The sequence below is a fragment of the Trachypithecus francoisi genome, unplaced genomic scaffold (genome assembly GCF_009764315.1).
Source record: "Trachypithecus francoisi isolate TF-2019V2 unplaced genomic scaffold, Tfra_2.0 Lachesis_group15, whole genome shotgun sequence".
In the NCBI taxonomy this organism is placed as follows: Eukaryota; Metazoa; Chordata; class Mammalia; order Primates; family Cercopithecidae; genus Trachypithecus; species Trachypithecus francoisi.
The window spans coordinates 50,508,867-50,535,524 of NW_022681460.1; the positions used below are offsets into that span (position 1 = coordinate 50,508,867).

The 26,658-nt window shown below is 42.7% G+C and overlaps 2 protein-coding genes across 6 annotated transcripts in view; one reads left to right on the forward strand and one right to left on the reverse strand.

Annotated features, from left to right (window-relative positions):
* The window catches only part of CRYBG1 (crystallin beta-gamma domain containing 1), a 211,320-nt gene extending 194,469 nt beyond the window's left edge, over positions 1 to 16,851 (forward strand). Inside the window, exons 17-22 of one of the 2 annotated variants that reach the window (XM_033234738.1) lie at positions 2,182 to 2,311; positions 4,936 to 5,075; positions 7,223 to 7,346; positions 7,766 to 7,924; positions 10,180 to 10,342; positions 14,855 to 16,851. In XM_033234738.1, coding sequence (XP_033090629.1) covers positions 2,182 to 2,311; positions 4,936 to 5,075; positions 7,223 to 7,346; positions 7,766 to 7,924; positions 10,180 to 10,342; positions 14,855 to 14,943 — 805 coding nt within the window. In that variant the 3' untranslated portion in view covers positions 14,944 to 16,851. Of the gene's footprint in view, positions 1 to 2,181; positions 2,312 to 4,935; positions 5,076 to 7,222; positions 7,347 to 7,765; positions 7,925 to 10,179; positions 10,343 to 14,854 lie in introns of those variants that run through there. The other variant, XM_033234739.1, reaches the window with a different exon arrangement.
* A 1,508-nt stretch (positions 16,852 to 18,359) lies between these two features.
* Positions 18,360 to 26,658, reverse strand: part of RTN4IP1 (reticulon 4 interacting protein 1) — a 67,526-nt gene continuing 59,227 nt past the window's right edge. For all 4 annotated transcript variants that reach the window (XM_033234745.1, XM_033234744.1, XM_033234743.1 and 1 more), the window contains exon 9: positions 18,360 to 18,488. In XM_033234745.1, coding sequence (XP_033090636.1) covers positions 18,381 to 18,488 — 108 coding nt within the window. In that variant the 3' untranslated portion in view covers positions 18,360 to 18,380. The remainder of the gene's footprint in view (positions 18,489 to 26,658) is intronic.

Consider the following 26,658-nt stretch of genomic DNA (forward strand, 5'->3'; position numbering starts at 1 on the left):
AACAATGGCCTGGCAGAGCTGAATCACTGCAGTAAAACAGAATTCACACATCAGCAAGTATTTAGTGATGCCTGCTAGGTGCTTGGCACTATGTGAAACCACCATCTTAGTCCAATGGCATGCTTCGCAACATCTGAGTACCAGATGCCAGAGGACGCGGGCTTCTGGGTTGGTTGGAGAAGCTGAAGATCATCTCATTGTGTAATGGAATTCAGAGCAGGTTCTTTACTCTGTATGCCTTTCCATCATCTAGAAAGGGAGAGTTGGGCTCTAGGTAATCCAAGGTACCTCCCAAGGTGGATTGTTTTGACAGGTAGATAAGGACAGGATCTGTACTCTGCATTAACAGGAAGGTGGAAAGCGCATGCTGGGGTGGAACCAGTGGACACGCGGATCAGGGAGCCACTAGTCCGGCTTGCTGAGAGGGCTTTGTACTGGGAGGAGAGGCAAAGCTGAGCACACTGAGTTTAGATGGCTTCCATAGGAAACACAAGACGCAGGGCAAAGGCAATGGGCTCAAAGTGCCATGCTGAAACAATCCATGTACAAAAGTTTCATAGAGAGGGAAGAGCCCGACGTCAGGGAAACTCAGTCAGGAAAGCCTTGGAGCAATCTGTGCAAGAGGTGTTGAGGATGTAAGTCTCTTAATAATAGTAGTAATAGTGCCTTTAATCATGTGGTTCTTTATGGTTGGAACAATGCTATCCTATCCTTTAGTACTGCACAGCAGAAAAGCACTGACTTTGCATTCAAATACATAGACAGAAGCCGGGCGCAGCATCTCACGCCTACAATCCCAACACTTAGGGCCGAGGCAGGCAGATCACTTGAGGTCAGGAGATCGAGACTAGCCTGGCCATGATGGGGAAACCCCATCTCTACTAAAAATACAAAAATTAGCCGGATGTGGTGACACACCTGTAATCCCAGCTACTTGGGAGGCTGAGGCAGGAAAAATGCTTGAACCCAGGAGGCGGAGATTGCAGTAAGCTGAGATCACACCACTGCACCCTAGCCTGGGCAACAGAGCAAGACTCTGTCTCAGGAAAAAAAAAAAAAACCACACACACACATAGATGGACAGTAAAGCTTCCTAGTTTGTTGGACATACTGCTACCACATCCCCGCTCCTCTTTATCCCCTGCCTGTTTCATTTATTACCACCAGTCCTGTGCATGTTGAAAATTACCTGTCTCAGCTCACTAGAGTATTAACTTCAGGAAAGCAGGGACTTTGGTTCTCTGCTGTATCCCCAGCAATAGAAAAGTACCTGGCACACAATCCTCAAAAGGCATTTGTTGGGTTAAAAACAACAACAGAGCCGGGTGCGGTGGTTCACACCTGTAATCCCAGCACTTTGGGAGGCTGAGGTGGGCAGATCATGAGGTCAGGAGTTCGAGACCAGCCTAGCCAATATGGTGAAACCCCGTCTCTACTAAAACTACAAAAATTAGCTGGGTGTGGTGGCACACACCTGTAGTCCCAGCTACTCAGGAGGATGAGGCAGAAGAATCGCTTGAACTGGGAGGCGGAGGTTGCAGTGAGCCGAGGTCACGCCACTGCACTCCAGCCTGAGCGAGATTCCGTCCCCGCAGCCCCCAAGAAAAAGAAAAGAAAAAGAAAAAAAACCCCACAAACTTCGAGGGAAGCATGGCAAATCACCATTTTATGAATAATCTTGATACCAGAGAGGCTAAGTGACTTAAGTCACTATAGTATTTTGACTCCTGGCCCAGTGCAGAGGTATTAGAAATGAGGATAGAGGAGTGTGAGAGAAATTTTGGAAGGAAATCAATAGACCAAATCAATAGACCTTGGTGATTAACTAGTCACGAAGCTTGAGGAAGGATTATTCAAAGAGGACTTGAGGGCTTGAAGCTCCACTGGCTGGGCAAAAGGTGGCACCCATGAGAAGTGCAAGGAAGGCTGGAGGCTGGGGAAGTCAGAAAGAACATGGAGAAAGAAGTTTATTTCCCAAATGCAAAGTTAACTGTCTTATGAATATTAATTTGCCACAAGCAGAAATGCAATAAATAGATCCAAATATTTTTGAAGAAAGAACTCTGTTTGCCACAAGCATTGTGTTTATGTTATAGCAGGCTGCCTCTAAAAATCAGACTTCTTGAATAGGAGTACTCAAGTGGCACACTCTGTGCATGTGTGTGGTTTTTCCCATTGTAGCTGGGTTGTATATGATGGAGAAAATTTCACTGGTAATCAATACGTGCTGGAGGAAGGCCATTATCCTTGTCTGTCTGCAATGGGATGCCCGCCTGGAGCAACTTTCAAGTCTCTTCGTTTTATAGATGTTGTAAGTATATCATTGTGAATAGTGTTGCAGAAATGTATGCCTCACATAGCTGGTGGTCAGAGTGAGGTAACCAGCAGGTAGAACCTGCTCTTAAAGTAAGTTAAGGGCTTGGAGGTGGAACTGTCCATTTGCCTCTGTGTACATCTAGTTTATTGATTCTAACTGGTACCCATTTTCCACCACCCTCTTTTACTCACTTAATCCTCATATGCATATCCCTATGGACCTGTGTGGGAGTCTCTTGGGACTATTTATTAGGAGTAGAATTACTGGATTTCACATGTAAGAACAGGCAGTTTCATTCAGCACTGCCAGATCCCACCACTTGAGACTCCCACCAGCAGTACATGTGGGTTCCTGCTTCCCACATTGTTGCCATTACTGAATATTCTGTCGTGATAATTTTTGTCAACGTGATAGAATGAGCAGAAAGCATTATGTCGTGGTTGGGTTAATTTGTATTTCACTATTAGTGAGGCTGAGGCTGGTATCTCTCATTTATAATTTGCATTTTCTATTCAGCAAATTGTGTATTGTATCCTTTGCAATTTGGCTTCCTCTATCTTTGGTTGTTATTGTTGAAGAAATTTCTTAAAGGTTTTTAGTCTATTATTCTGTATTTTAGAGATTTGCAATCAAATGACTTCTCCCAGTTTGTCACTATGTGCTAATCCACATTATAGTGCCCTCTTTTGGACAGAAATCTTTCAGTTTGATGTAGTTGAAGCAATATTCAATAGAACAAAACTGCAAGATCATGTTCAAATATTCAAGTCTGGAAGTATCTGTAGTTTCCGAAATTTTTATTAGTTTTTGGTAACTGCTTTCTCATAAAAAGCTTTAAACACACGTGGTTGGTCCTTTTAGTTTGAAAGGTAGGAAGAACATATGTGAGCTGGTTTTCATCTCATCCCTGCCTGCCTGTTTAAATAGCAAAAATGCAGCTGAGACATGAAAATAGTAGCAGTGAAACATGAAATGAGGTAGTAAGATTCATTAGCTTACAAGTAATGAAATAAGACTTATTCTGCCTAGAATTCTAAAAGCTACCTACAAGTATATATTTGAAAATTTCAATCCTTCCCTCAACCAGAACTTGGCATATATGCTCACAACACTCTGAGGCTATAGATGACATCTTTTTATGTTTTAATTGTGAGGAAATGAATGTTTTACCCATATGAAGACTACATATCTTTGTGACTTAATAGTTCAAAATTATTTAGTTGCTTTTTAATACTAAAGTGTTTAGAACATTTTTGGGCATGCCATCTCAAAAGTGCAATCAAAGTGCAAAGTAGTAATACTACCATAATTTTTGTCTTCTTTCCTCCGTGTATGTTTTATATAAACTAATTCCTAGACCATACCAACTACTTCTACACATTAATATGCTCTGTTTACTGATAAGACAAAATCTTTTTTACATGTCAGGACACATCCACATAAATGAAGCAGTAAGGTACTACACCCTTTCCACAAACTTTAAGTAGGATAGGGAGAAAATTGTAATCCCACATGCTTTTTTTTTTTGAAATGGAGTCTCACCCAGTTGCCCAGTCTGGAGTGCAGTGGCGTGATCTTGACTCACTGCAGCCTCCATCTCCTGGGGTCAAGTGATTCTCTAGTCTCTCACTCAGCCTCCCAAGTAGCTGGGATTACAAGCATGCACCACCACCACGCTCGGCTAATTTTGTTGTTGTTGTTGTTTTGTTTTTTTTGTATTTTTAGTAGAGATGGGGTTTTGCCCTGTTGGCCAGGCTGATCTCAAACTCCTGATCTCAAGTGATCCGCCCACCTCGGCTTCCCAAAGGGCTGGGATGACAGGCATAAGCCACCGTGCCCGGCCTCCCACATGCTTTTTAATGCATCATTTATGATCTTAACAGTATTATCATTACAGATTAATGTAGAGTCAAAAGTGTCTATAATTTGAAAAAACAGGCATAAGCTGCCAACTTTTCATTTTGCAGAAAATCAGTGAATGTTTGTGCTGCTCTCCTCTTTAAAATGATTGACAGTTTGAACATACAGCTTCCATCCTGTTGTTTTCTTTCTCTCCTCCTGACAATGATTCCTACAGGAAAGTTTGGGAGCAGGAGTACACAGAATCATTGTCTTATTGATGAACTGAAAAAAAAAAAAAAAAAAGACATTTGAAAATACATACAAGAGGAAGGTCCCCTGATCAGGCAATACCACCGTACACTAAGCGACTAAACATCAGATGCCACAGCCCTCTGACCCTCCACATTTATGTCCATGACTTTCTAGCCCCTCCGTGTCCCACTGAAAATGGCTAAGTCAAAAATAAATGCCATCAGAAGTGCTGATATTCCCAGCATATACCCATTTCTCTGTGCCTGGACTTTTTTTTTTTTTCCTGTTTTACGAACTATTTATATTTACCTGCCTTCCTATGCAATGGAAAAACTAACTGCCCCTCTGTGCTTTCTCTGTAGCTTGGAGTATACAAACATCCGGGCTCCCTGGGAAAAGGAGTTTATGGAAAGGCCAAATCTGGCAGATTTTTTGTGCTTTGTCCTTGTAACAAGATGATTTTCACATAAGTTTGAATTATTAACAAAGATGAATAACTGAACATTGTTTTTGTTCCTCAACAGGAATTTTCTGAACCAACAATTATTCTCTTTGAAAGAGAAGACTTCAAAGGAAAAAAGATTGAACTTAATGCAGAAACCATTAATCTCCGATCCCTGGGATTCAACACGCAAATACGCTCTGTTCAGGTTATTGGTGGCATGTGAGTTACCTACTTGTTGACTCAATAAAATAGATCATTTTAAAAATCAAGTTTGGGCTGGGCACAGTGGCTCACGCCTATACTCCCAACACTTTAGGAGGCCGAGGTAGAAGGATCATTTGAATCCAGGGGTTCAAGAAAAGCCTGGACAACAAAGTGAGACCCCATCTCTACCAAAAATTTAAAAATTAGCCAGGTGTGGTGGCACATGCCTGTGGTCCCAGCTACACAGGAGGCTGAGGCCGAAGGATCACTTGAGCACAGTAGGTTGAGGCTGCAGTGAGCTGTGTTCACGCCACTGTACTCCAGTCTGAGTGACAGAGCAAGACCTCATCTTTAAAAAAAAAAATTGATCAGATTTCTGCCTCTCTTATATTACATTTCTCTTACTTTCTGTAAGGATTAATAATTATGTACCTTTCTAGAACACTTTCCCACTGGGAAAGTCATGTATAAAGCATCTTTTATTTCATAATCTAGATTTTTAGTTTATTTAAGGTAAGGACTTTGTCTTTAACATAGTCTAGCAAGTAAGAAAGAGCTGACTTTTCTTATCCCTTTAAAAAAAAAAGCAAGTCCTCTGATTTTGGAGCTCAGGGGCTGAGATTTTCTTTAGCTGGGAATGACTGGCAGATGTTCTACAAATGATTAAAGGTCAACTTGGAAAGATTTTTTTCCCTCAGCTTTGAATACTTTTGAAAAATATAAAAATGAATGAGTACCATCAATGTAATATATGTTTTTAAGGAAGTATTTTTCTTTTATTCACAAAAACAATAGGTATGGTCTACCTGTGTACAATAGATGTTGGGGTGGACTACATCTACTTAAAAAATAATCAGGACGGGCTGGGCGCAGTGGCTCCTGCCTGTAATCCCAGCACTTTGGGAAGCTGAGGTGGGTGGACCACCTGAGGTCAGGAGTTCAGGACCAGCCTGGCCAACATGGTGAAACCCTGTCTCTACTAAAAAATACAAAAATTAGCCAGGTGTGGTGGTGGGCACCTGTAACCCCAGCTACTCGGGAGACTGAGGCAGGAGAATCACTTGAACCCAGGAGGTGGAGGTTGCAGTGAGCTGAGATCACACCACTGCACTCCAGCCTGGGCAAGAAGAGTGAAACTCCATCTAAAAAAAAATTTTTTTAAATCACAGAAGCTGGGCTCAGTGACTCACGTCTGTAACCCCAGCACTTTGGGAGGTCAAGGTGGGCAGATTGCTGGAACCTAGCAGTTCCAGACAAGCCTGGGCAACATGTTGAAACCCTGTCTTTACTAAAAACACAAAAATTAGCCGGGTGTGGTGGTGTGCGCCTGTAGTCCCAGCTACTCAGGAGGCTGAGACAGGAGATCACTTGAGTCTGGGAAGTTGAGACTGCAGTGAGCTGTAATCATGCCACTGCCCTTCAGCCTGGGCAACAGAGTGAGACCTACCTGGAAAAAAAATTATAGAATATTAGGGTGGTAGAATTACGGGTGATTTTTTTGCAGCAGGTTTGAATATTTTGTTTTTATGATAAGATGACTAAAATGATAAAATTTTATCCAGAATTTAAGTTCCAGGATTAAAAGTAGAGTGCATTCTTCCTTGATGTAATATGCAAGAGAGGAGGGCGCTGGGCTGCTTCCACACCAGTCTGCACCTGAACCCATACTTCCTCAGGTGTGCAGCAGCAGCATCTGAGCAGAAGGGAATGAGTATCTTAGCAGTTTTTTAGATTTAACAAGGATTACTCTCATTGCAGACAAAACTTATTATTTAACCCTATTTAGCACCTACTAAGAGCTTTGGAAATATTAACTACTTAAACAACTTAAAGATCCATTATTACAGCTGAAGCTATTTTATGAATAGTTACCAGGAAGAACTGAGGAATCCACTAAAAGACAATATTTCATTGCTTTATGGAGGAAACAACTTACCTATTTCTTTTCAAGAATGGAACTTTTTGGCATAAGTACTCACATAGCAAAAATGTGCTATTTGTCAAGAAATTACTTAAGTGTTCTAGAAAAGATCTTCATTTTCCCCCCAATGTATGTTAAAAGTATATAGTTCAGTCTAGAAATGGAAAGCATTCTAAAAATAAATGTAATTGGGGTCCACTGTCAAATGAAAATTGCCACTTACTGTGGTTTTTGTTTTCAGATGGGTTACTTATGAATATGGCAATTACAGAGGGCGACAGTTCCTATTGTCACCCGCAGAAGTACCTAATTGGTATGAATTCAGCGGCTGTCGCCAAATAGGTTCTCTACGACCTTTTGTTCAGGTATTTTCTTCTTCTCCATGCTCTGTATAGACGCTTCTCTGAAATTTCTTTTTTGTAAATGCAATCCAACTTTTTATCCGATTTTTTAATTCACAGTTGATAATTGGCCTCACCCCATAAACTCCTTCCCCGCCCCAATAATCTGGGCTCAGTTTCTGGTGCTAAGAGGTGTGGCTGCTTCAGAATGCCATAAAACTGAACATCAAACGCAGTTATCCACCGGCAGGCACCCTGCCTCAGGCACTTTGACATTTTTGTCAAACTCTTCTCATTGAGAAAATCTAAAACCTCTGAGACTCTGGAGTATAGTAATTACCCTTAATCCATATCTCACTTTGGATTCTTCCTGATATTAATGCTCGTTCAGTGCTTCCAGCAGCACATCTTGTATGACAACTGCTGGGGTTTTTGTCTTCTAGAAGCGAATTTATTTCAGACTTCGAAACAAAGCAACAGGGTTATTCATGTCAACTAATGGAAACTTAGAGGATCTGAAGCTTCTGAGGATACAGGTCATGGAGGACGTTGGGGCCGATGATCAGATTTGGATCTATCAAGAAGGATGCATCAAATGCAGGGTGAGCTTCAGGATTCCATGGGGGCCTGTGATGCCTTTGCTAGGAGGTGACCATCCTTTCATAAGCTTTTGATCTTTTCTTCAAATAGATGCAATTTCACAATTCCTGGAGTACTTTCAGAAATGAATTTTTTTTCATGACAATATATCCTAGCTCTGATAGAACCAGTCTAGGAACTTAAAATGAAAGGTAAATATAGCACTGATCCAAGATAGAGTATTTACTTCTATGCTTGATTTTTATATAGTAGTAGAAAAAGGAAGTATTTTTCTTCCCTTTTTCCTTAACGTAACTGTTACAGAAACAAACTATAAGCTCCAGCCCTGTCAACAAAAATCACTCTTGGTTTGTTTCTGTTTTGGGGAAATCCAAAGAATAGGATCAAGGGTAAAGAGATCCCTCTGTGTACTACACAGTCCATTTCCTAAGTGTCATACGCTGTAAACTGGAAAATGGCCCGTCTCCCTCCTGCACCATTCCTGCTATTAACAGACACTTAAAAGCTGACTGTAGTAAGATTTTTATGAAAGAAGCTCATGTTTCTATGGTAGATAAAACTTTTTTATTCCTTGATTTTATGAGCTTGACCGTTGGCTCCTGATTTTCTTTAAAAAACAGAACAAAACAAAATAAAAAAAACAATCTGGTGCCCCATGAGTCAGCAGAAGGAACACAACCTTTCGAAAACTCGTTAATTGGGTCTGTTGTGCTGGAGGGGGAATTCTTTCAGTAAACAGAAGTACTGTTTGGACATGCACAGAAGAACTAGCAGGAGAAACAGAAGTAGTTGTAATATAGAAGCAAGAAAAGAAGCTTTCTGCCTTTGAATTGTCTTAAACAAGCCAAGAAAATGGTGCCTTTCAGCAGTTATTTCTAACAGACATTTCAGTGATGTTATTTAACAACTTTGAATTCAATAGGTCAATGAGAAAAAGTCTCCTAGATTATCAAGTGCTTTCATCTCAATATAGAATAATACACTTTATTTTATTTCAATTTTTTTTAGACAGAGTCTTGCCCTGTTGCCAGGCTGGAGTGCAGGGGCACGATCTCGGCTCACTTCAACCTCTACCTCCTGGGTTCATGCGATTCTCCTGCCTCAGCCTCTCGAGTAGCTGGGACTATAGGCACATTCCGCCACGCCCAGCTAACTTTTTTGTATTTTTAGTAGAGATGGGGTTTCTACCATGTTGGCCAGGATGGTCTCCATCTCCTGACCACGTGATCCACCTGCCTTGGCCTCCCAAAGGGCTGGGATTACAGGCGTGAGCCACTGCACCTGGCCTAGAATAATACACTTTTAACAGACATTTTTATAGAAACATTGTTTTGTTTTTGTGTTTGAGACAGTCTAGCTCTGTTGTCCAGGCTGGAGTGTAGTGATGCGATCACAGCTCACTGTAGCTTCGACCTGGGTTCAAGGGATCCTCCCACCTCAGCCACCTGAGTAGCTGGGGCCCTCAAGTGCATGCCACTACACCTGGCTAATTTTTAAAACTTTTCTGTAGAGATAGAGCTTCACAAGTGATCCTCCCATGTTGGCCTCCCAAAGTGTTGGGATTACAGTTGTGAGCCACTGCACCTGGCCAGTTATATTTGCTAATGGCAAGTGAACATGACTGTCCTACATTATTTATATAATAAGGGTAGACTCACTTCAGGGAAGGGCTCATAAAATCTTTGCATTGAAACACCCTCTGGTGAGCCTGCATTTTTCTCTTTTCATAGCTGGAAAGCATGCCTGTGTAGAAAATTGTAATTCTCATGAAGGAAACACAGATGCTAATAAATGCAATTCTGAATTTTAAAACGATAAAATGCCCTTTAGCCACCCAGTGCTACAAAATGAGAGGTGCAGTCATATACTGGAAGGTCAGGCCAAGCAGAGGTGGAGATGTCAGAGGGCGACATAGCTACAGAACCTGCCTGGGATCATGGTCACTTATGGCAGGGAAAAATATGATGGGCAATTTTAATGTTCTGAGGCTTTCACTACTAGTAAGATAGTCTTGCAAAGGGCAGAAGTCTTATGATGCACAAAAATTGAGATTTTTCCATCATTCGTGTCATCTGAAATAAAGGGCATAAATATTTATTGTCCGATTCTAGTTGGCTAAGAGTCGAACTGCCTCATGTGGGGTAAGTGAAGCTAGGAACTAAGATCATTTTAAAGATCAAGGTAACCAGAGAAACCACTGCTATGAGACTTACAGCTGGATACATATTTAAGCTATCTTGTCTTTTCCACCGAGCAGATAGCAGAAGACTGCTGCCTGACGATTGTGGGCAGCCTGGTAACATCCGGCTCCAAGCTAGGCCTGGCCCTGGACCAGAATGCTGACAGCCAGTTCTGGAGCTTGAAGTCCGATGGCAGGATTTATAGCAAGTTGAAGCCAAATTTAGTTTTAGATGTCAAAGGTAAGGGTCACTTCCCTTATTTTTATTGTAATGTGTATGTCTTTTAGTTAAGAAAAAATCTATCCATCACTTTTGAAAATGATGATGAATGTATTATTAGTAGTAACAGTAGAGAGCGCCTACTATGTGCCAGCTGCTGTGTTAACCACTTTCAGTACAGTGTCTCCTGTCATCATCATAGCCGCCCTACGAGGTCTACATTATCCCCTCTCCCTCTTCTCTTCTCCCCAGTTTTACAGACAAAAAAAAGGGAAGTTCAAAGAGGTTGGTCAGTTTAGCCACAATCTCACAGCTGTGTAACTGCTGAACCAGAATCTGGCCATAGGCTGACTTCAAACCATTTATTTTATTATATTAGACTAAAAATCACAAGCTGAAAGGCCATGATTGCACTTAGTTCAGTAGAGTTGATGATTCTCATGTATACACGTGACCTTTCATTGAAAAGATCTAAGATCTCAAAGGAATTAACACAGCCTAGAGGATTTCAATGCAATATGTGTTCAGTGAAGCTAATAAGGAGTGAATTGATGGTGCATGGGGGAAATAAATTTAGGGTGGTGGTCCTCAAACTTTATTTGCATCAGAATCACCTGGAGGGTGGGTTAAAATAGACTGTGGGGCCACATCCTCAGAGGCTGAGTCTGTAGGTCTGGGGTGGGGCCTGAGAATTCCTTTTCTAACAAGTTCCTAGGTGTTGCCAATGCTGCTGGTCTGAGGCCCACACCCGGAGAATCCCCGATGGTCATTTTAAAACAACGTAAGAAGGACCTAACCTCTGTGTGGGAACTCAGTGAACTAGTGTTGTTGCTATTGACAGGAGCAGACAGTGTTATACTCATGTCATCTGGGGTAATTCTGCTTTAAATTAATGAGCACTTTTTTATTCCCTATCAGGAAAGCACAATTGTTTTGTAAATTTAGCAAACTGGTGATAATGTAACTGTACTACATACTCCATTACTTTTTAAATTTTTTATGAGTATGTTACATACTCTATTTTAAATCATCACTACAAAATGACTCAATTTTACTTTAATCAGGGATTTAGGCCAATGCTCTCATTAAAGTTTAAGATGTAGGGGTAAAGAGCCAGGCGCGGTGGCTCATGCCTGTAATCCCAACACTTTGGGAGGCCGAGGTGGGCGGATCACGAGGTCAGGAGATCGAGACCATCCTGGCTAACTTGATGAAACCCCGTCTCTACTAAAAAACACAAAAAAATTAGCCAGGCATGGTGGTGGGCGCCTGTAGTCCCAGCTACTCGGGAGGCTGAGGCAGGAGAACCACGTCAACCCGGGAGGCAGAGGTTGCACTGAACTGAGATTGTGCCACTGCACTCCAGCCTGGGCGACAGAGCGAGACTTCGTCTAAAAAAAAACAAGTTGTAGGGGTAAAGAAAGCACTGCAATCTGATTTTTAAAAAGCGACTTTTATGGATAATGGAGAATGAACCTGGATATTTTCATCAGGGGCTTTGGTAGCTGTATGGGGAGCAAAAGTGGCTGTGGCACTTCTGGATGATCACCAGGTAGGTAGTTTGGCCAACCCACTTAAAACAATGGACGTAGAATCACACAGAATCTGAGAAGTTGGAAAGATGCTCAGAGGCAAACAATGCCTTTGCCTTCATTAAGGGGGCACTTAGGGAACACAAACTAAGCACTGCAACTACAGGCTGGATGGAGACCACAAAGATCATACAAAATGCAAGCAGTACCCTTGGATATAAGAAAATAAATGTAATATTCAGAAACTGAACAGTAACATATAGTACAGCTCCCTCATGTTACATGTGGTACAACAGATTTGTCAGTATGTAGACAGGTGAAATACTCATTTTATAGATGATCAACCTGAGGTTCAAACTAGTTAAGAATTACGCGCATCTCTCTTTATTCTTATTTTGATAAACTTTATTGCACTAGAGTGCTTCAGTGTTTACAAGAGTTTCAAAATCTCCAGAGACACCAAAGAAATGTGACTGAATTGGAAAAAATGGAGTTTTTGAGGCAATGTTAGAAAAAGTAGAGTATTAGTTCTCAAAGGAAATCTAACTAAACCTTCCCGTTTTTTACAAATGTGATCTGCTTCCTATGTCCAGGGTGGACGACACTGTAATCCTTAGCTAGAGCTTTCTTCTCTTATTCTTTCAACATGTATTCATGGGGTATACACTATGTGGCAGGCTCAGTGCTAGACATGGAGGGCCCCAGAGTGAAAAAAAAAAGCCACCTCCTTGGCTTCAGACAGCTTATGTTCTAGATGCACTAGGCACACAGGATGTCCCTGACTTGCTACATCAGCAGCGGACCAGAAGGAAGGACACCTGACTCCTTGTCTTGGCTCTGACATGAACAGTGGGACTCTACGTTTCTTAAGACTTCTTTTTAAAGTTCCAGAGCCCCTTCCTAAATGACACTATATAAATTACTCAAGAGCCTGTTGAGTAAGCATAATATCCTGTATATTTGTGAACTCTCAGTAGTACAGTAGCTACAACAGTCTTTTTTTTTTTTTGAGATGGAGTCTCGCTCTGTCACCCAGGCTGGAGTGCAATGACACGATCTTGGCTCACTGCAACCTCCGTCTCCTGGGTTCAAGCAATTCTCCTGCCTTAGCCTCCTGAGTAGCTGGGATTACAGGTGCCTGCCACCACACCCCGCTAGCTACAACAGTCTAATTCATTGTTAAACTGATTTTAATTTTCTCAGACTGGGAGAATGGTGCCATCTTGTGGACATGAGAAAGCAGCGCGGCACGTCCCACAACCCACGCAAAGGAAAATATTATAAACACTTCTTGTTGGTGCACTTAACTAGCAGACCATGATTTCCATTAGCTACAACTACTGAGCCACTTGTTATCTATTAAAATTGCCCTAAGAGTTATTAGATCACGCATCTGTCTTCTAGCTCATCTCCTTGTGTTTGGGAAATGAGTTCTTTTGGTAGACATTCATGTATTATTCCAGACCACATACCTTGTAACAGTGGAAGCTGATTCATGTTCACTTTAAAAAACATGAAGTCTGCACAATTTAAATACTTTCCAAAGGCAAGAGAATGAATCAAATTATTTCTCAAGAACTTTCTAGTCTTCATGATTCTAGTTGAATTTATATGAAAGTATTTTAAGACACCTTTAAAATACAAAAGATACTCTTAAAATACAAAAAGTATTTTAACATACAAAAAGTATTTTAACATACTATAATAATGAAGTATGAAAAGAAACATTGTGGCTTTAATACTTCCTGAAATTTCAGCGGAATATGCTGTGTGTGTCCCTGTCTGGGCAGAGTGAGGGTTTGCTGGTAGTGGCAACGCTTTTTCCCTACTGCTACAAACTTACACAAAAAGGCCTAAAGCGCCTTACCATTGTATTCTACAGTACATCTAGCCATACAGCTAGCTGTGTAGAGGCTGTAGATTATCAATGATGATAAATCAGTCTCACAAGAGACGATTTCCTTCCTCAACTATAATACCTAGATTTATTGTGTAAATTCTCAAACTTTTTCATATTTTGCTTCAAAGGTGAAAAGAATGTTTATTTCTTCTTGGTCCAAGGAGGAAGCATGCTTTCAATACCAGTCACTCCCTGCGTCAAAATGCACAGATTTTTACTTTGATGGGGTCTTTGTTGATATATCCTTGGTGCTGAGGTTTATGCTAAAAAAAGGATAAGTCATCTGAAGGGATCTTTATTCTACACTGGAAAAAAAAAATCAGATAACCCTTTTGTTAATGATACTTCTCCAAAGAAAGAAGCCATGAGGCTGTTTATAGCACTAAAGGATCTGAAACATCCAGTAAGCACCTCTGGAAAATCTTACAAACATTCTGGTAAAAGGGAGTTAGAGAGTTCATGATAATAGTTTTACAGTACAATGTACTCAGCATCTTAAATGCTATGAAGTTTTATCCAGCGAGTCCCCAGTAGTGACAATGCTACCCTGTCCCTTTGTGTACTTCCGGGTGTCATTCAAACCTTCCCTTTGACCTAATACAGCCTGTTTTCATTGTTCATGCAAATGCTGTTCCTCAATAACCATTCCTCCCACCTTTCCACTACTGCCAGGACTGCCTGCTCTTTCCTCACTGGTGTCTCGAATCCACCATCTCACCACCAAATATATGTTAGTCTCTTTACTCCTTTTCCCTTCTCTCGAGTTTTCCCAGTTCCCTTGAATTTCAGACATTGTAAGAGTGACTGTGGACTAGCTCCTAAGAACTGGGGTAGAAACAGGAGCCCATGAGGTGGGATGTCCTGTGTGAAGCTGCTGGTGCCCTGATGATGGGATCTGGACAGATTCACCTATGGCAGGTTGACCCTGTCATCCCACAGGGGCTCAGGCTTCCCTCCCTGCCTTGCCTCCCTGAGGCATGCCGTTCTATACCTTGTTTACTTGCTTACTTTTGCTGTACTGGTGTTGGGAAAATTGTGTCTACTATAGACCCTTCACCATGGGCACATTCATCTTTTATTATTTTGCTTTCTTTCTTTTAGGGGGCACACAGTATGATCAAAATCACATTATCCTCAACACTGTCAGCAAAGAGAAGTTTACACAAGTGTGGGAAGCCATGGTCCTATAAACCTGAACAAAGAAGGAAGAAGAATCTTCTGGAGGTCCTTCCAGTCACCTTATTTTTTAAAAAGGACAATGCTGATGGAAGATCCAACTGGAAAGTGGATCAACTCCTCCTTCACTGATTCTAAATTCAACCTTAAATCATGCTGCCATGACTCAGAGAACTTACTCATCGTTTCAAAAGACTATCATAGCTTTAAGCCAATAATTTGTCCTCCTTTCATTTCTTGCCTTTCATTTTTGGTAGCTGCTTAAACAGGTTGCCTAATTAGCAGCTTTTGGGTGATTTTTTAAAATGTTATACCAAGACTTCAAGACTGTGTACATTTTAAATTATTTCCAAAGATAGTGACAGGAGAGAACTGGAACAAATTTACCAACTTTGTGGGCCTACAAAGCCCTTACACTTTAAAGGGTAAGATAAAGGCTTAGGTTTGAAAGGTAGAGAACTGTTTAGCATCTGAGAAGAAATACTTTATTGGCCTGTAATTTTGGTTCTTGGCCTTAAACACTTTCTGGAACCTTAAAATATGCTGCATAGCACAGTGGGAAAGCCTTAGGTCTTCACACCTTTAAGGAACTCTAAACAAAATACTACTTTCCTTTAGTTCATATTAAAAACTAATGCAGTTTAAAAATTTCATGTCAAAGTATGGTAACAGTTGTTAGTAGGATTTGAATTATTATTTTTTGATTCAGGGTCTCACTCTGTCACCCAGGCTGGAGTGCAGTGGTGCAATCGTGGCTCACTGCAGCCTCTACCTCCCCAGGCTCAGGTGATCCTCCCACCTCAGCCTCCCAAGTAGCTAGGACTATAGGCACACACCACCAAGCCCAGCCAATTTTTGTTTTTTTGTAGAGATGGGGTTTCACCATGTTGCCCAGGCTGATGTCAAACTTCTGGGCTCAAGCAATCTGCTCGCCTCAGCCTCCCAAAATGCTGGGATTACAGGCCTGACCCACTGCGCCCAGCCAGGATTGGAATTATTTTAACTCATCCATGGGCTGCCCTAGAATGTCAAAAATGAGAGTGGTTTAATGCCTTTCTTATAGCTGCTACTGGAACACTATTATCATGACCTAATTTATGAGCCATCCTTACTCATCTACAAGTGCTGAAGCAATGTTATGTACATTTTTGCTAAACTCAGATTTGTTAGCCTAATTTCTTGCCCTTCTATCCACCTGCATCTGCACATGGCCTGCATGGGGCTGCCTCCCTGCAGTGTTCTATAGCCATGCTTCGGGGTACAGCTGTTGGTGGACAGCCTCAGGTCTTGGGGGCACTGTAGCCACTAAATGAGGTATGAAAGGCTCAAGAGGACAACCAGCAATTATCCCCAGAAAGTGAAGGAAAAGAGACCTTCAGGGATGTTGCTGGTCAAGTCTTGGAACTCATGATTTGACCGGAGTCAAATCAATCTTCCAGCAGTCTTGGAACCCTCAAGTGCAATAAGCATTTCAAGAATGCAAACATACTGCTTAACTACTGACAAGACACCGGCCCATACGCTGCTGTTCAAACTGGGTTCTAGCTTTGAAGAACAAAAGTGCTAAACATTTCCTTGAATATATTCTTCCTCTTTTTGTCCTCATCACTCAATACTGGTACTCTTATCACACGTAGAACAACTCGTTTCTTTTCCATCTATTCAAGTGTGTTTCTAATTCTAAAATGCTGATCTTCTCTGGAGTCTGTGGTAGGCAGTTCCGGTCATTGGAATAGTTTATCTTGTTTTAAAATATTATTGGCGCTTGTACAACAGCATCCAACGCATCTGTCTTGTTCCTAGATGTATAGCTTTGAATTTAGGCCTTTTGTGCATACCATTACAATATGGTGGGGTAAGACACTCTACAATAGCCTGTGCTGAGCTGATCTCTTAAATAAACTTGCTTCTGGTTAACTATGTTGATGAAATCTGAGAGTCCATTCAGTAGCCCTCATCTAACCCTTCAAAGAGAGTCAGCTAGCAGATTAGAAACAAATGTCTGATTAGGATGAAGCAGGTTTGAGGGGTGCTGGTTTAACAGCAAGAAAGTTTTGCTGACACTCTTTCCAAACTCCATGGTTTCTGAGTGGAAACGAGGATGAGTGAGGTCCCGGCTCAAGTATTTTACTCCCACTACCACCTGGGAGCCCTCCAGGAAAAGAGCTGAGGCTGCTCCAGATGGAATTCAAGAGCAGTTGGTATGTACACCTGGAAAATCAGACTTTTTTTTCTTTTGAAATAACTTGGTAGTAAGACCAGACCAGCAATTCTAGAGAAAAGCCTACATCTAACATACATGCTACCAAACGAGTGTCTAACAGGAATAAACCAAGCAGAAATCTCAAAACAGGTCTACATCAAAAGTTAAAGGAAGCATTTCAGGTGCAATACTGAGGATGAGTATATTAGGAAGTAAAAACACTTACCGTAAATGAATATTCAAAAGTGCACACTGCAATGGGTTGACTGGAGAGAGATCTAAATGTAAACATTTGACATCAAAGTGGCAAGCTTTGGGCTCCATTGAAAGGCTGCAATTTCCATGGAAAAGCCCTCAGAGAAGCATGTTTCCATTGCCGAAACAGGCCTAACCCTTATGCAAGACGTAAGGGTTTTGACAAGTTAGAAACTCTGCCCTCACTTTTCAATATTAAGAGCATAAACAAATGAATCACCAGCCAGATTTTTATATATGATACTAAGAGACTTAGATGTGGTGACCACATTATGGTGGAGGAACAAAAAAGGAAACCTTGGTCAGTTAGAACAGTGCTCAGTGATTAATTCAAGAAGGACCAGCTTTAAATTATCTCTTCATGCTGACATCCATCCATACACTGAAAGTTTTAGTATGGTACTTTAAGACGATCAAGCCCAGCACGGTGGTTCACGCCTGTAATCCCAACACTCTGGGAGACGGACGTGGTGGATCGCTTAAGCCCAGGAGTTTGAGACCAGCCTGGGTAACATGGCGAAACTCTCTACTAAAAATACAAAAAATTAGCTGGGTGTGGTGGTGCATACCTGTAGTCCTAGCTACTTCAGAGGCTGAAGCAGGAGAATCGCTTAAGGTCAAGGCTGCAATGAGCTGTGATTGTGCCACTGCACTCCAGCCTAGGTGACAGAGCAAGACCCTGTCTCAAAAACAAAAAAGACAATAAGGTAGTTTAAGCTAGTAAAATGGAAGGTGCCACAGCAACCTGCAAAAGCCAGTGTGAAAGAACAGCTTGAAAAAACCTAGAATTTTTACTGACTACAGACAAGTTCAAGTGCTGGTATTTTTATATCGATTACTGGCCAAAATGGTGTGCTTATTTTTTAAAGCTTGTATCATGGAATTTATAATCTAATCTGGAAAAAATGTTAGAAAGGGATGTCTAGAAAAAAATTTGGGCTCACAGGCACTCACCAAATAAGAACGCCAACAATCAGTAAACTGCATTTTTATTTAGACAACATTAATTACAGTCTTTCCTCGTGCGTGTCCTCTTTCCACCTTCAGGAAGGCTTCTGGAACTTTGGAAAAAGGAAAGGTTTGTTCAATAACTGGCCGGATCTGTAAAACATAAGAGGTTGACCAGTGGATAAAAAAGCCTACATCTTTCAAGGCAGATGACATTGGTAATTAGTTTCTTCACAGTGTCCCTCAAGCCACAGTCTCTCTTGAGTGTCTCTCCAGTGGACCCAGGTCAGGTTCTCACACGGGCCACGATGCTGCCTCCATTCCTGCCTCACTGCTACTTCTCTCTTTACGGCCCTTCCCACCCCACTGCCCAGTCTTACTTCTCCTCCATGCTGGTCTGTCACTCTCCTACTCAGAACCCTTCAACAGCTCCCACCCTGGCATTCGAAGACCGATAGCATCCTGAGCTCAGCCCTCATCCACATTCCACCCTTTCCCAAAACGGTCTACTTGTCATTTTCTTCACCTGGTATGTTTATGCCTCTGCTGGTACAAGTCAGTAAGCCCAGAAATCCTTCTCCTGTGAAAATTCTACTGCCCTTCCCGTCCACGTCTCACACTGTCTTTCCTCATGCCCCAGTTTGCAACATGTTGTCCCTTTCAACTACCACAGGAACCATGTTGCCTTCTTCACAGACTGTACTTGTTTACAGCTGAGTACCCATCTCAGTCACTCTGTGCTGTATGGTAAATAACAAAGAGAACATCCCAAGGTCCTTGCTGTATGTATCCATCTGGCCCCTTACAGAGAGTGTATGGAAATAGTGTGTGTGTGTGGTTTTTTTTTTTTTTTAATTTGTTAAGTGTTTGGCATATCTACCCAACCAGAGCATAAAGTACCTGTGGGACAGGGGACTAAGCCACTTTATTTGCATCCCCCACACCACCCAGCATAATGCTAAACATACAGTAGGAGCCTCATCAATGTCACTTAGGTGAAAGCTAATAAGGTAAGTGGGGGAAAAAGTATCTTATGTGAGCTTTCTGGGCTTCGAGAATATTTGGCCCAGGCTGGAGCTGCCCTGGCAGGCTTTGCTAAACAACGGTGCGCTGGTTACAATTTACAAGAAAGCCATTCCAGCCAGCTCATACATGTTTCAGTGCTGCTGGGTCTTTTCACTGTACTACAGTAATGCCAGCAACCTCCTTCTGAAACTAGGTCCCAGGTAACGTCCTCTCTCTGCATGCAAAAATCCAACTGAATTCTTCCTTTTCAAAACTTTAAGCAACAATCAACGGTTATCCACTGGGTATCTCAGTGGCCTGCCTCCTATAGCTCCACTGGCAGAGGTAAATTATCAGAAGGCATAAGCCAACTCATCCATTTTATAATGCCTTTCCTTTTACAAGAGGAAGAACTATTATTGTGACATTCAGCTGCATCTGAGGAACCTTCCTCCTGGATGAATTTCACAGCCCAGCCACCAGAAAAGCATCTTAGACTCCAAAAGTTCCCTTCTCCAAAGAGATGAAAATACTTTTGTACCCGCAAATCACAATAAGCTCATAATAAAAAGCAACAGCTGGCACCTACTGGCCTCACTATGTGCCAGGCACTGTTTTAGGGGCTCTCTAGATTTCATCTCATTTAATCCCCATAACCATTTTCTGGGGTAAATACTGTTATTCCCATTTTACAGATGAATAAATAAAGGCACAGAGTTAAATAAGTTGCCCAATGTCACACTTCTGATAAATGGCAAGTCAGGATTCAATTTGGTGCCATCATCTGCTATCACCACTATGCACTGAGCCTTTCCTATAGCATCTGCTGCTGTCTACACCTACCCCTAAAACCTAAAGGAAGGGAAAAGTTGCCAAGGACGGTAAGGATTTATTACAGTCTGCATGTCGGCCTGCCTGCCTTGTGCCAGCTGAGGACCTGGTCTCTAGACCTTGTGTCCACGCCACCAAGATGACAGATGTGTGGTACATGGGTGCCATCCACACCTATGGAGGACATCACTATTGCTGATCCCCTGCAAGCTGAGCATGACCTCAGAATCTTCACCACTGCAGCCACTATTAACTGCTCTGAGCTGGCTTGTGAGACGAGGCCTATTTGTCTTCCATTCTCTCCAAGAATAAGGCAGAGGACTGTGGTGAGTCCCACTTTGAGGCGGACTGCATCAATGTTGCCGAATGGAATGCATTAATGTTTCTTGGCCAAGCACAGTGGCTCACATCTATAATCCCAGCACTTTGGGAGGCCGAGGCGGGCTGATCACCTGAGGTCAGGAGTTTGAGACCAGCCTGGCCAACATGGTGAAATCCATCTCCACTAAAAATACAAAAATTAGCTGGATGGGTTGGTGTGTGCCTGTAATCCCAGCTACTCGTGAGGCTGAGAGGCATGAGAATTGTTTGAACCCGGGTGGTGGAGGTTGCGGTGAACTGAGATCGCGCCATTGCACTCCAACCTGGGCAACAGACCAAGACTCTGTCACCAAAACAAGCAAACAAAAAAAACAGTTGTTTCCTGTATGTCCCACATGAGACCTGCAACAATCACTCCCCCAAAGCCCCTGGGACACTGTTTTCAGGATGCTGTTTACCTAGAAAAGCAATCACCTGAATGCATGCTTAAAATGCAGAGTCCAAGGCCTCCCGTTAGAACAACTACATCAGCACCTGTAGGGGTGGGGCAGAAACAATGCTTCCCCAGTGATCTGCATGTACCCTAAAGTGGGACTCACCCAGCCCTCTGCCTTATTCTTGGGATCCCTAACTTGTACCATGCACATACCCATCCATTCCACAGACTGACAAAGTGTCCGCCTCCTAAGGCACTAATCCAAAACAGGCTGAACTCAATGTTCAATTCAGAGCTCTGACTGGGGACACAGATCCTGAACTGATGACACAGGGAGCTTACAGTTACTGCCCACTTTAATCTGGCTGGCCAGGCCTTTTGTGGCAAATAACCCGAGAGGGCTGACCACGGCATAATGAGTCATTCAGCAGTTCCCGTAAGTGACAATGGAGAAAAAGGTTTCCAATTGAAGGCCGGCAAATGCCACTGTTGGCTGAATCCGTAACAGCAAACAGAGATTAACTGGATAATGAGACAGTGTCTATGTACAGCCTCACATCAGACCTAGAATACTTGTTTGTTAAGGACAAAGGGATCAGAGTTAAAATCCAGAGGGGGGAAAGAAAGGTTACTCGCAGTGAAGTGGGGATGTTTATGTGATGACGCTGCTGTAGTCCACCTGGCACAGGGAGCCCTGTTATAAAGCGGGCAGGCTCAACAGCACGCTTCCCACTGTGCAGACACACAAGGCTCACAGCCGGCCAGGGGACGCTCACAGCAGCAGCCCTCATTCAGTTTTGGATTCATGTGTGGGGTGCTGATTGTGCCTCGCATCCCTGATACAAAAGCTGAACCAAGCCAAGCACCAACATTTGGCACCTGCTGCCTGACATGGCTTCTGTGAGAATGTAGGGATGATGGGAACCTCAACCTCTCTGGTGTGGCCTTGGAATATTGCTGCTTACCAGCCCCTGGGCAAGTCCTCCTTCCTGCTGAGGCAAAACCCTCTCTAATGCTTGAGGGGAAGACAGTACAGGAAACTGTAAGAGCATGAGGCTGCTGGTGGAGAAGGACACTGTCTAGGCAGCCATGGCAGCAGGCAGAGGTTTTCCCTCAATTCCCATTTTCCCAGTGAGAATCACAAAACAGTAGAGTTAACATATCTGAGTGTGCCTCTTTTGATAGATTAGGAAACTGAAGTGCAAGTGACTGCGTGGTAAGTGCAAGGTCAGAGCTGTCAACAGCAGAGCCAAAACAAGGACCCAGGAATCTGAATGTCGCTACTGCATGGGATGGATGTAATCTGGGAAGTCACAGTCTGTTCCACTTCTTTTCCTAGACCCTTGGCCTCTTCTTCCACCAGGCATAGAGGCTGCAGATCTCAGAGGGTGAGGTGTGTGAGGGGACGCTGACAGGTGACGAACACCAAGGAAGACCTAAGGGCTTCTGGTCTGAGTCCAAATCCACACACCTGTGGACAGGCACCAGGACCGCAGTTCCAGCACTACCTCCTGGACAGGTATGCCCCTGACCTCTGTGATAGGTTCAGTATTTCCAGGGTTGGGGTAAACAGGAAGAAGGGAACTTAAACTAAGTCTACCTTTAGATAAAAAGAAGACAAAAGGAAGAGGTGAATTTTGCTCTCAGTTGCTGTTTCTTGGAAACTTCCTGCCCCAGATGGCAAACTCAAGACTGGAAGATAGGGTGAGACAGGAGGGGGATGGCAGACGGGGGCACTCTCCAAGGGAGTAAATGTGCCATCTGGGAAAGCATCAACGACTTGTCCCCAGGTACCCCTAAAAAATGCACTTCCAACAGCCAGAAGGTGAGAAGAGAAACCCCATATAAATTTGCTCACAGAAACAATTTCCGTAGCATCAGGAAACTTCAGCAGCATTGAGGCCATGAGATCCATGAGCTACTTGCCACATCAGGCAAAGCAGCCCTCTTCCAGTGTGGTCCTAGGGATTCAGTCCCTCATCATTACATTCTTTCCACGGAGCAAACTCCAGTGGCAATAAGGAACTTAAGGTTTAGAATGTACTTCATTGCTAAACAACGGCCCAGCTATTCAAGACGGACCTGGGAAATCACCTACCTCAGAACTCATTACATTTTTCTCAAAAGCTGCAGTGTCCAATATGGTAGCCTCTAGACACGTGACTATTTACATTAATCAAAAGTAAGTAATTAAAATGAAAAAGTCAGTCTCTCAAGTTGCATTTGCTACATTTCAAGTGCTCAGTGGTGTAGTGGCCACCAAGTGAATACTGCAGACAGAGAACATTTCTATCACTGCACAACATTCCAAAGGACAGGCTGCTCGAAAGGTAACTGAGTGTGACCAACACACTTCTCCACCATCTAGTGGGTCAAGTAAGTGCTAGTGGGCCTTTAGTAAGTGTTCTGAATTGAACTCAAATATGGTGCATAGGAACTATTCTGATGCTGGCTAAAATCAATCAACTGAGAAATCTGTATCACTGCTCAACCAAGATGCTTGGCTGGCATCTCAGATTTTGAACATACCTGTGAACATTAAGCTCCTAACATCAGAAGGCTTACTAATTATATAAAGAATATATATGTGTAAATAAACATTCAAAAATATCTTCCTGGCCATGTGCAGTGGCTCACACCTATAATCTTAGCATTTTGGGAGGCCCAGGCAGGCAGATCGCTTGAGCTCAGGAGTTTGAGACCAGCCTGGGAAACATGGCAAAACCTTGTCTCTACAAAAAATACAAAAAATACAAAAAATGTAGCTGGTCAGGGGCATACCTGTCCAAGAGGTAGTGCTGGATAGTGCTACATGGGGGGCTGAGGTGGGACGATCACTTGAGCCCAGGAGGTCAAGGCTGCAGAGAGCTGAGATCACACCACTACACTCCAGCCTGGGTGACAAAGTGAGACCCTGTCTCAGGAAAAAAAAAAAAAAAAAAAAAAAAGATCGTCCTACCATGCTTGATTTCTAGCCATCTAGTTTCCCTCCTCAGGAGCAACCAAGATTTCTAGCTGCTCTCATATCCTTTTCAGGTATTTTATGTATTGTGATAGGCAGAATAATGGCCCCCAAAGATATTCACATCCTAATTCCCAAAATGTGTAAATATGGCACCTTACATGGCAAAAGAACTTTGCTGGTGTGATTAAGGATCCTGAGATGCAGAGATTATCCTGGATTATCCAAGTGGGCCCAGTGTAATCTCAGGGTCCTTACAAGAAGAAGGCAGGAGGGTTAGAGGTCCAAGATTAACAGAAGCAGAGGTTGGACTGATGTAGCCACAAGTCAAGGGAGATACAGCCTCTAAAAGCTGGAGAAGGCAAGGAAACAGATCCTCCCCTATAGCCTGCTTCCAGGAGGAATGCAGCCCTGCCCACACATCTGGACTTCTGACCAAAATCTTATTATTATAAGATAATAAATTTGTGTTGTCTTAAGTCACCACATTCATAGTAATTTGTTACAGCAATAAGAAACTAATACATGCATATATAAGCAAATATGTATAGATATTTTCCTTCAAAACACAGTTACACAGTCCTTTTTAGCAGCAGCTATCATCTGAAGACTGCCTCACCACCACCTCTTCTCAGTCCTGCAAGATACTGAGAAATACAAGATGGCAGAATAAAATACCAAGGATTGAAACTCTAGGTAACAATGTCTGGATGATTATTTAAGCAGAAAACAATGAAGGCTGTAGAAGGAACTGTCCTAAGGATCAAGAGACCTGGGCCCTGCCTATGTGACTTTGAGCACATCATTTAATTTCTTAGGGCCTCTGTCCCTTCAAATGTGACATCACAGCAGGATGGGGGATAAAGGGATGAAGACAGTAAACTGGACACGTGCAAGGCTTTCTTCTTTCCAGTCTATGAGTATGCTATTCAATGGCATATGCATGACCTGAATATAATTTGTGCTATATCTCCCCCCACCAAAAAGTAAGTGTGTTAAATAGTATGAAAATAGGAACTGTTTTTTGTGCTTAGGAGAAAATGCCAATAAACTGTAGGCACAAGGCACGTCAGTACCAACCCATTACGCTTAAGGGGCTAATTATAAATCATTCTTTTTGAGAATGCTCAGAACAGTGGTTTGCAAACTGATGTCTAGGAGCCCAGGGCTCCTTGGCTGTGTGGAGCAGCTGTGAGGAAACAGAACATTTGCAAGGGAGGTCACTCCCTGCCACACTTCACCAGCAGAGCAGCTCCTCCTCTGCCTATTCTGTAAACCGGAGCTTGGCCTGACTGGGTGTCAGTTAATTAACTACTAGTTTAAGATAAGGATCGGCAAACATTTTCTGTAAAGGGTTAAATAGTGAATGTTTTAGGCTTTGCAGGCTTCACATGGTCTAAGTTCTCTTCTTCTTCTTCATTTCTTTTTTTTTTTAACAAATCTTTAAAAATGTAAAAACCAGGCAGGTGCGGTGGCTCACGCCTGTAATCCCAGCACTTTTGGAGGCCAAGGTGGGTGGATCACAAGGTCAAGAGATTGAGACCATCCTGGCCAACATGGTGAAACCCTGTCTCTACTAAAAATACAAAAAATTAGCTGGGTGTGGTGGTGGGTGCCTGTAGTCCCAGCTACTTGGGAGGCTGAGACAGGAGAATCGCTTGAACCCAGGAGGTAGAGGTTGCAGTGAGCCGAGATTGTGCTACTGCACTCCAGCTTGGCGACAGAACAAGACTCTGTCTCAAAAACAAAAAGAAGTAAAAACCATTCGTGGCTCAGAGCACGTGCAAAAACAGGCCTTAGATTGAATGTGGCCCACAGGCTGTAGTTTGCCCACCACTTTATCTAAGATATAATGAAAATACCAGGTAACTTAAAATTCAAACTGAAATTGTGCCCAGATAGGATGAATATGGAGTCCTACAACACGCAATAAGCCTTCGTGACAACAGTCATGTGAAAACAATGCCTAAGACTGGATCTCCAGGAAAAACAGACTGTGAGATCCCCACATAGTTAGGAAATTTCAGCTCCTTTTCACTTTTGAGCCTGACAATGGTGAGCACATTAAAGGCAGGAAACCTTAATTCCAAAAACATTTACTGAGTGCTGCACTGGGAGAAAGCAAAGGTAGGGCTGGTGTTCATAAAGAAGGCAGAAGGACGATGCTATTAATGGATTGACAGAGAGTGCTCATTACTGTGGATATTAACTCGGTGGCTTCTCCGTTTTTACTGGGGCATGCAGGGCTAGTAAGCTGAATTTAGACTCCATCAGTAATACTCATTCATCCAGATTCTTTTTTTTTTTTTTCCCCTTCAGATGGGATTGCCCTGTGTTGCCCAGGCTGGTCTTGAACTCCTGGGCCCAAGCGATCCTCCCACCTCAAATTTTTAAGTAGCTGGGATCACAGGCATGAGCCACCACACCCAGCTCAGATATTAAGATAGTTTAAATCACAAGTAACCAGTAACCAGATCTTCTTCACATTCTTAAAAACAAGTCTCTAACGAGGTAAAATGGTTCAGAGGGTAAGATAATGAGTAAGTAAAGAGAGAAGGGGCCTAGAAGGTAGGCCACAGGAGAAATTCCAGACACTAAATATACATACTAGATTTTCAAAAGCTGTGTATTTTAATATCTATCAAAGGTCAAGCACAGTGGCTCATGTCTGTAATCCCAGCTCTTTGGCAGGCCAAGGCAGGTGGATCACTTGAGGTCAGGAGTTCGCGATCAGTTCGGCCAACACGGTGAAACCCTGTCTCTGCCAA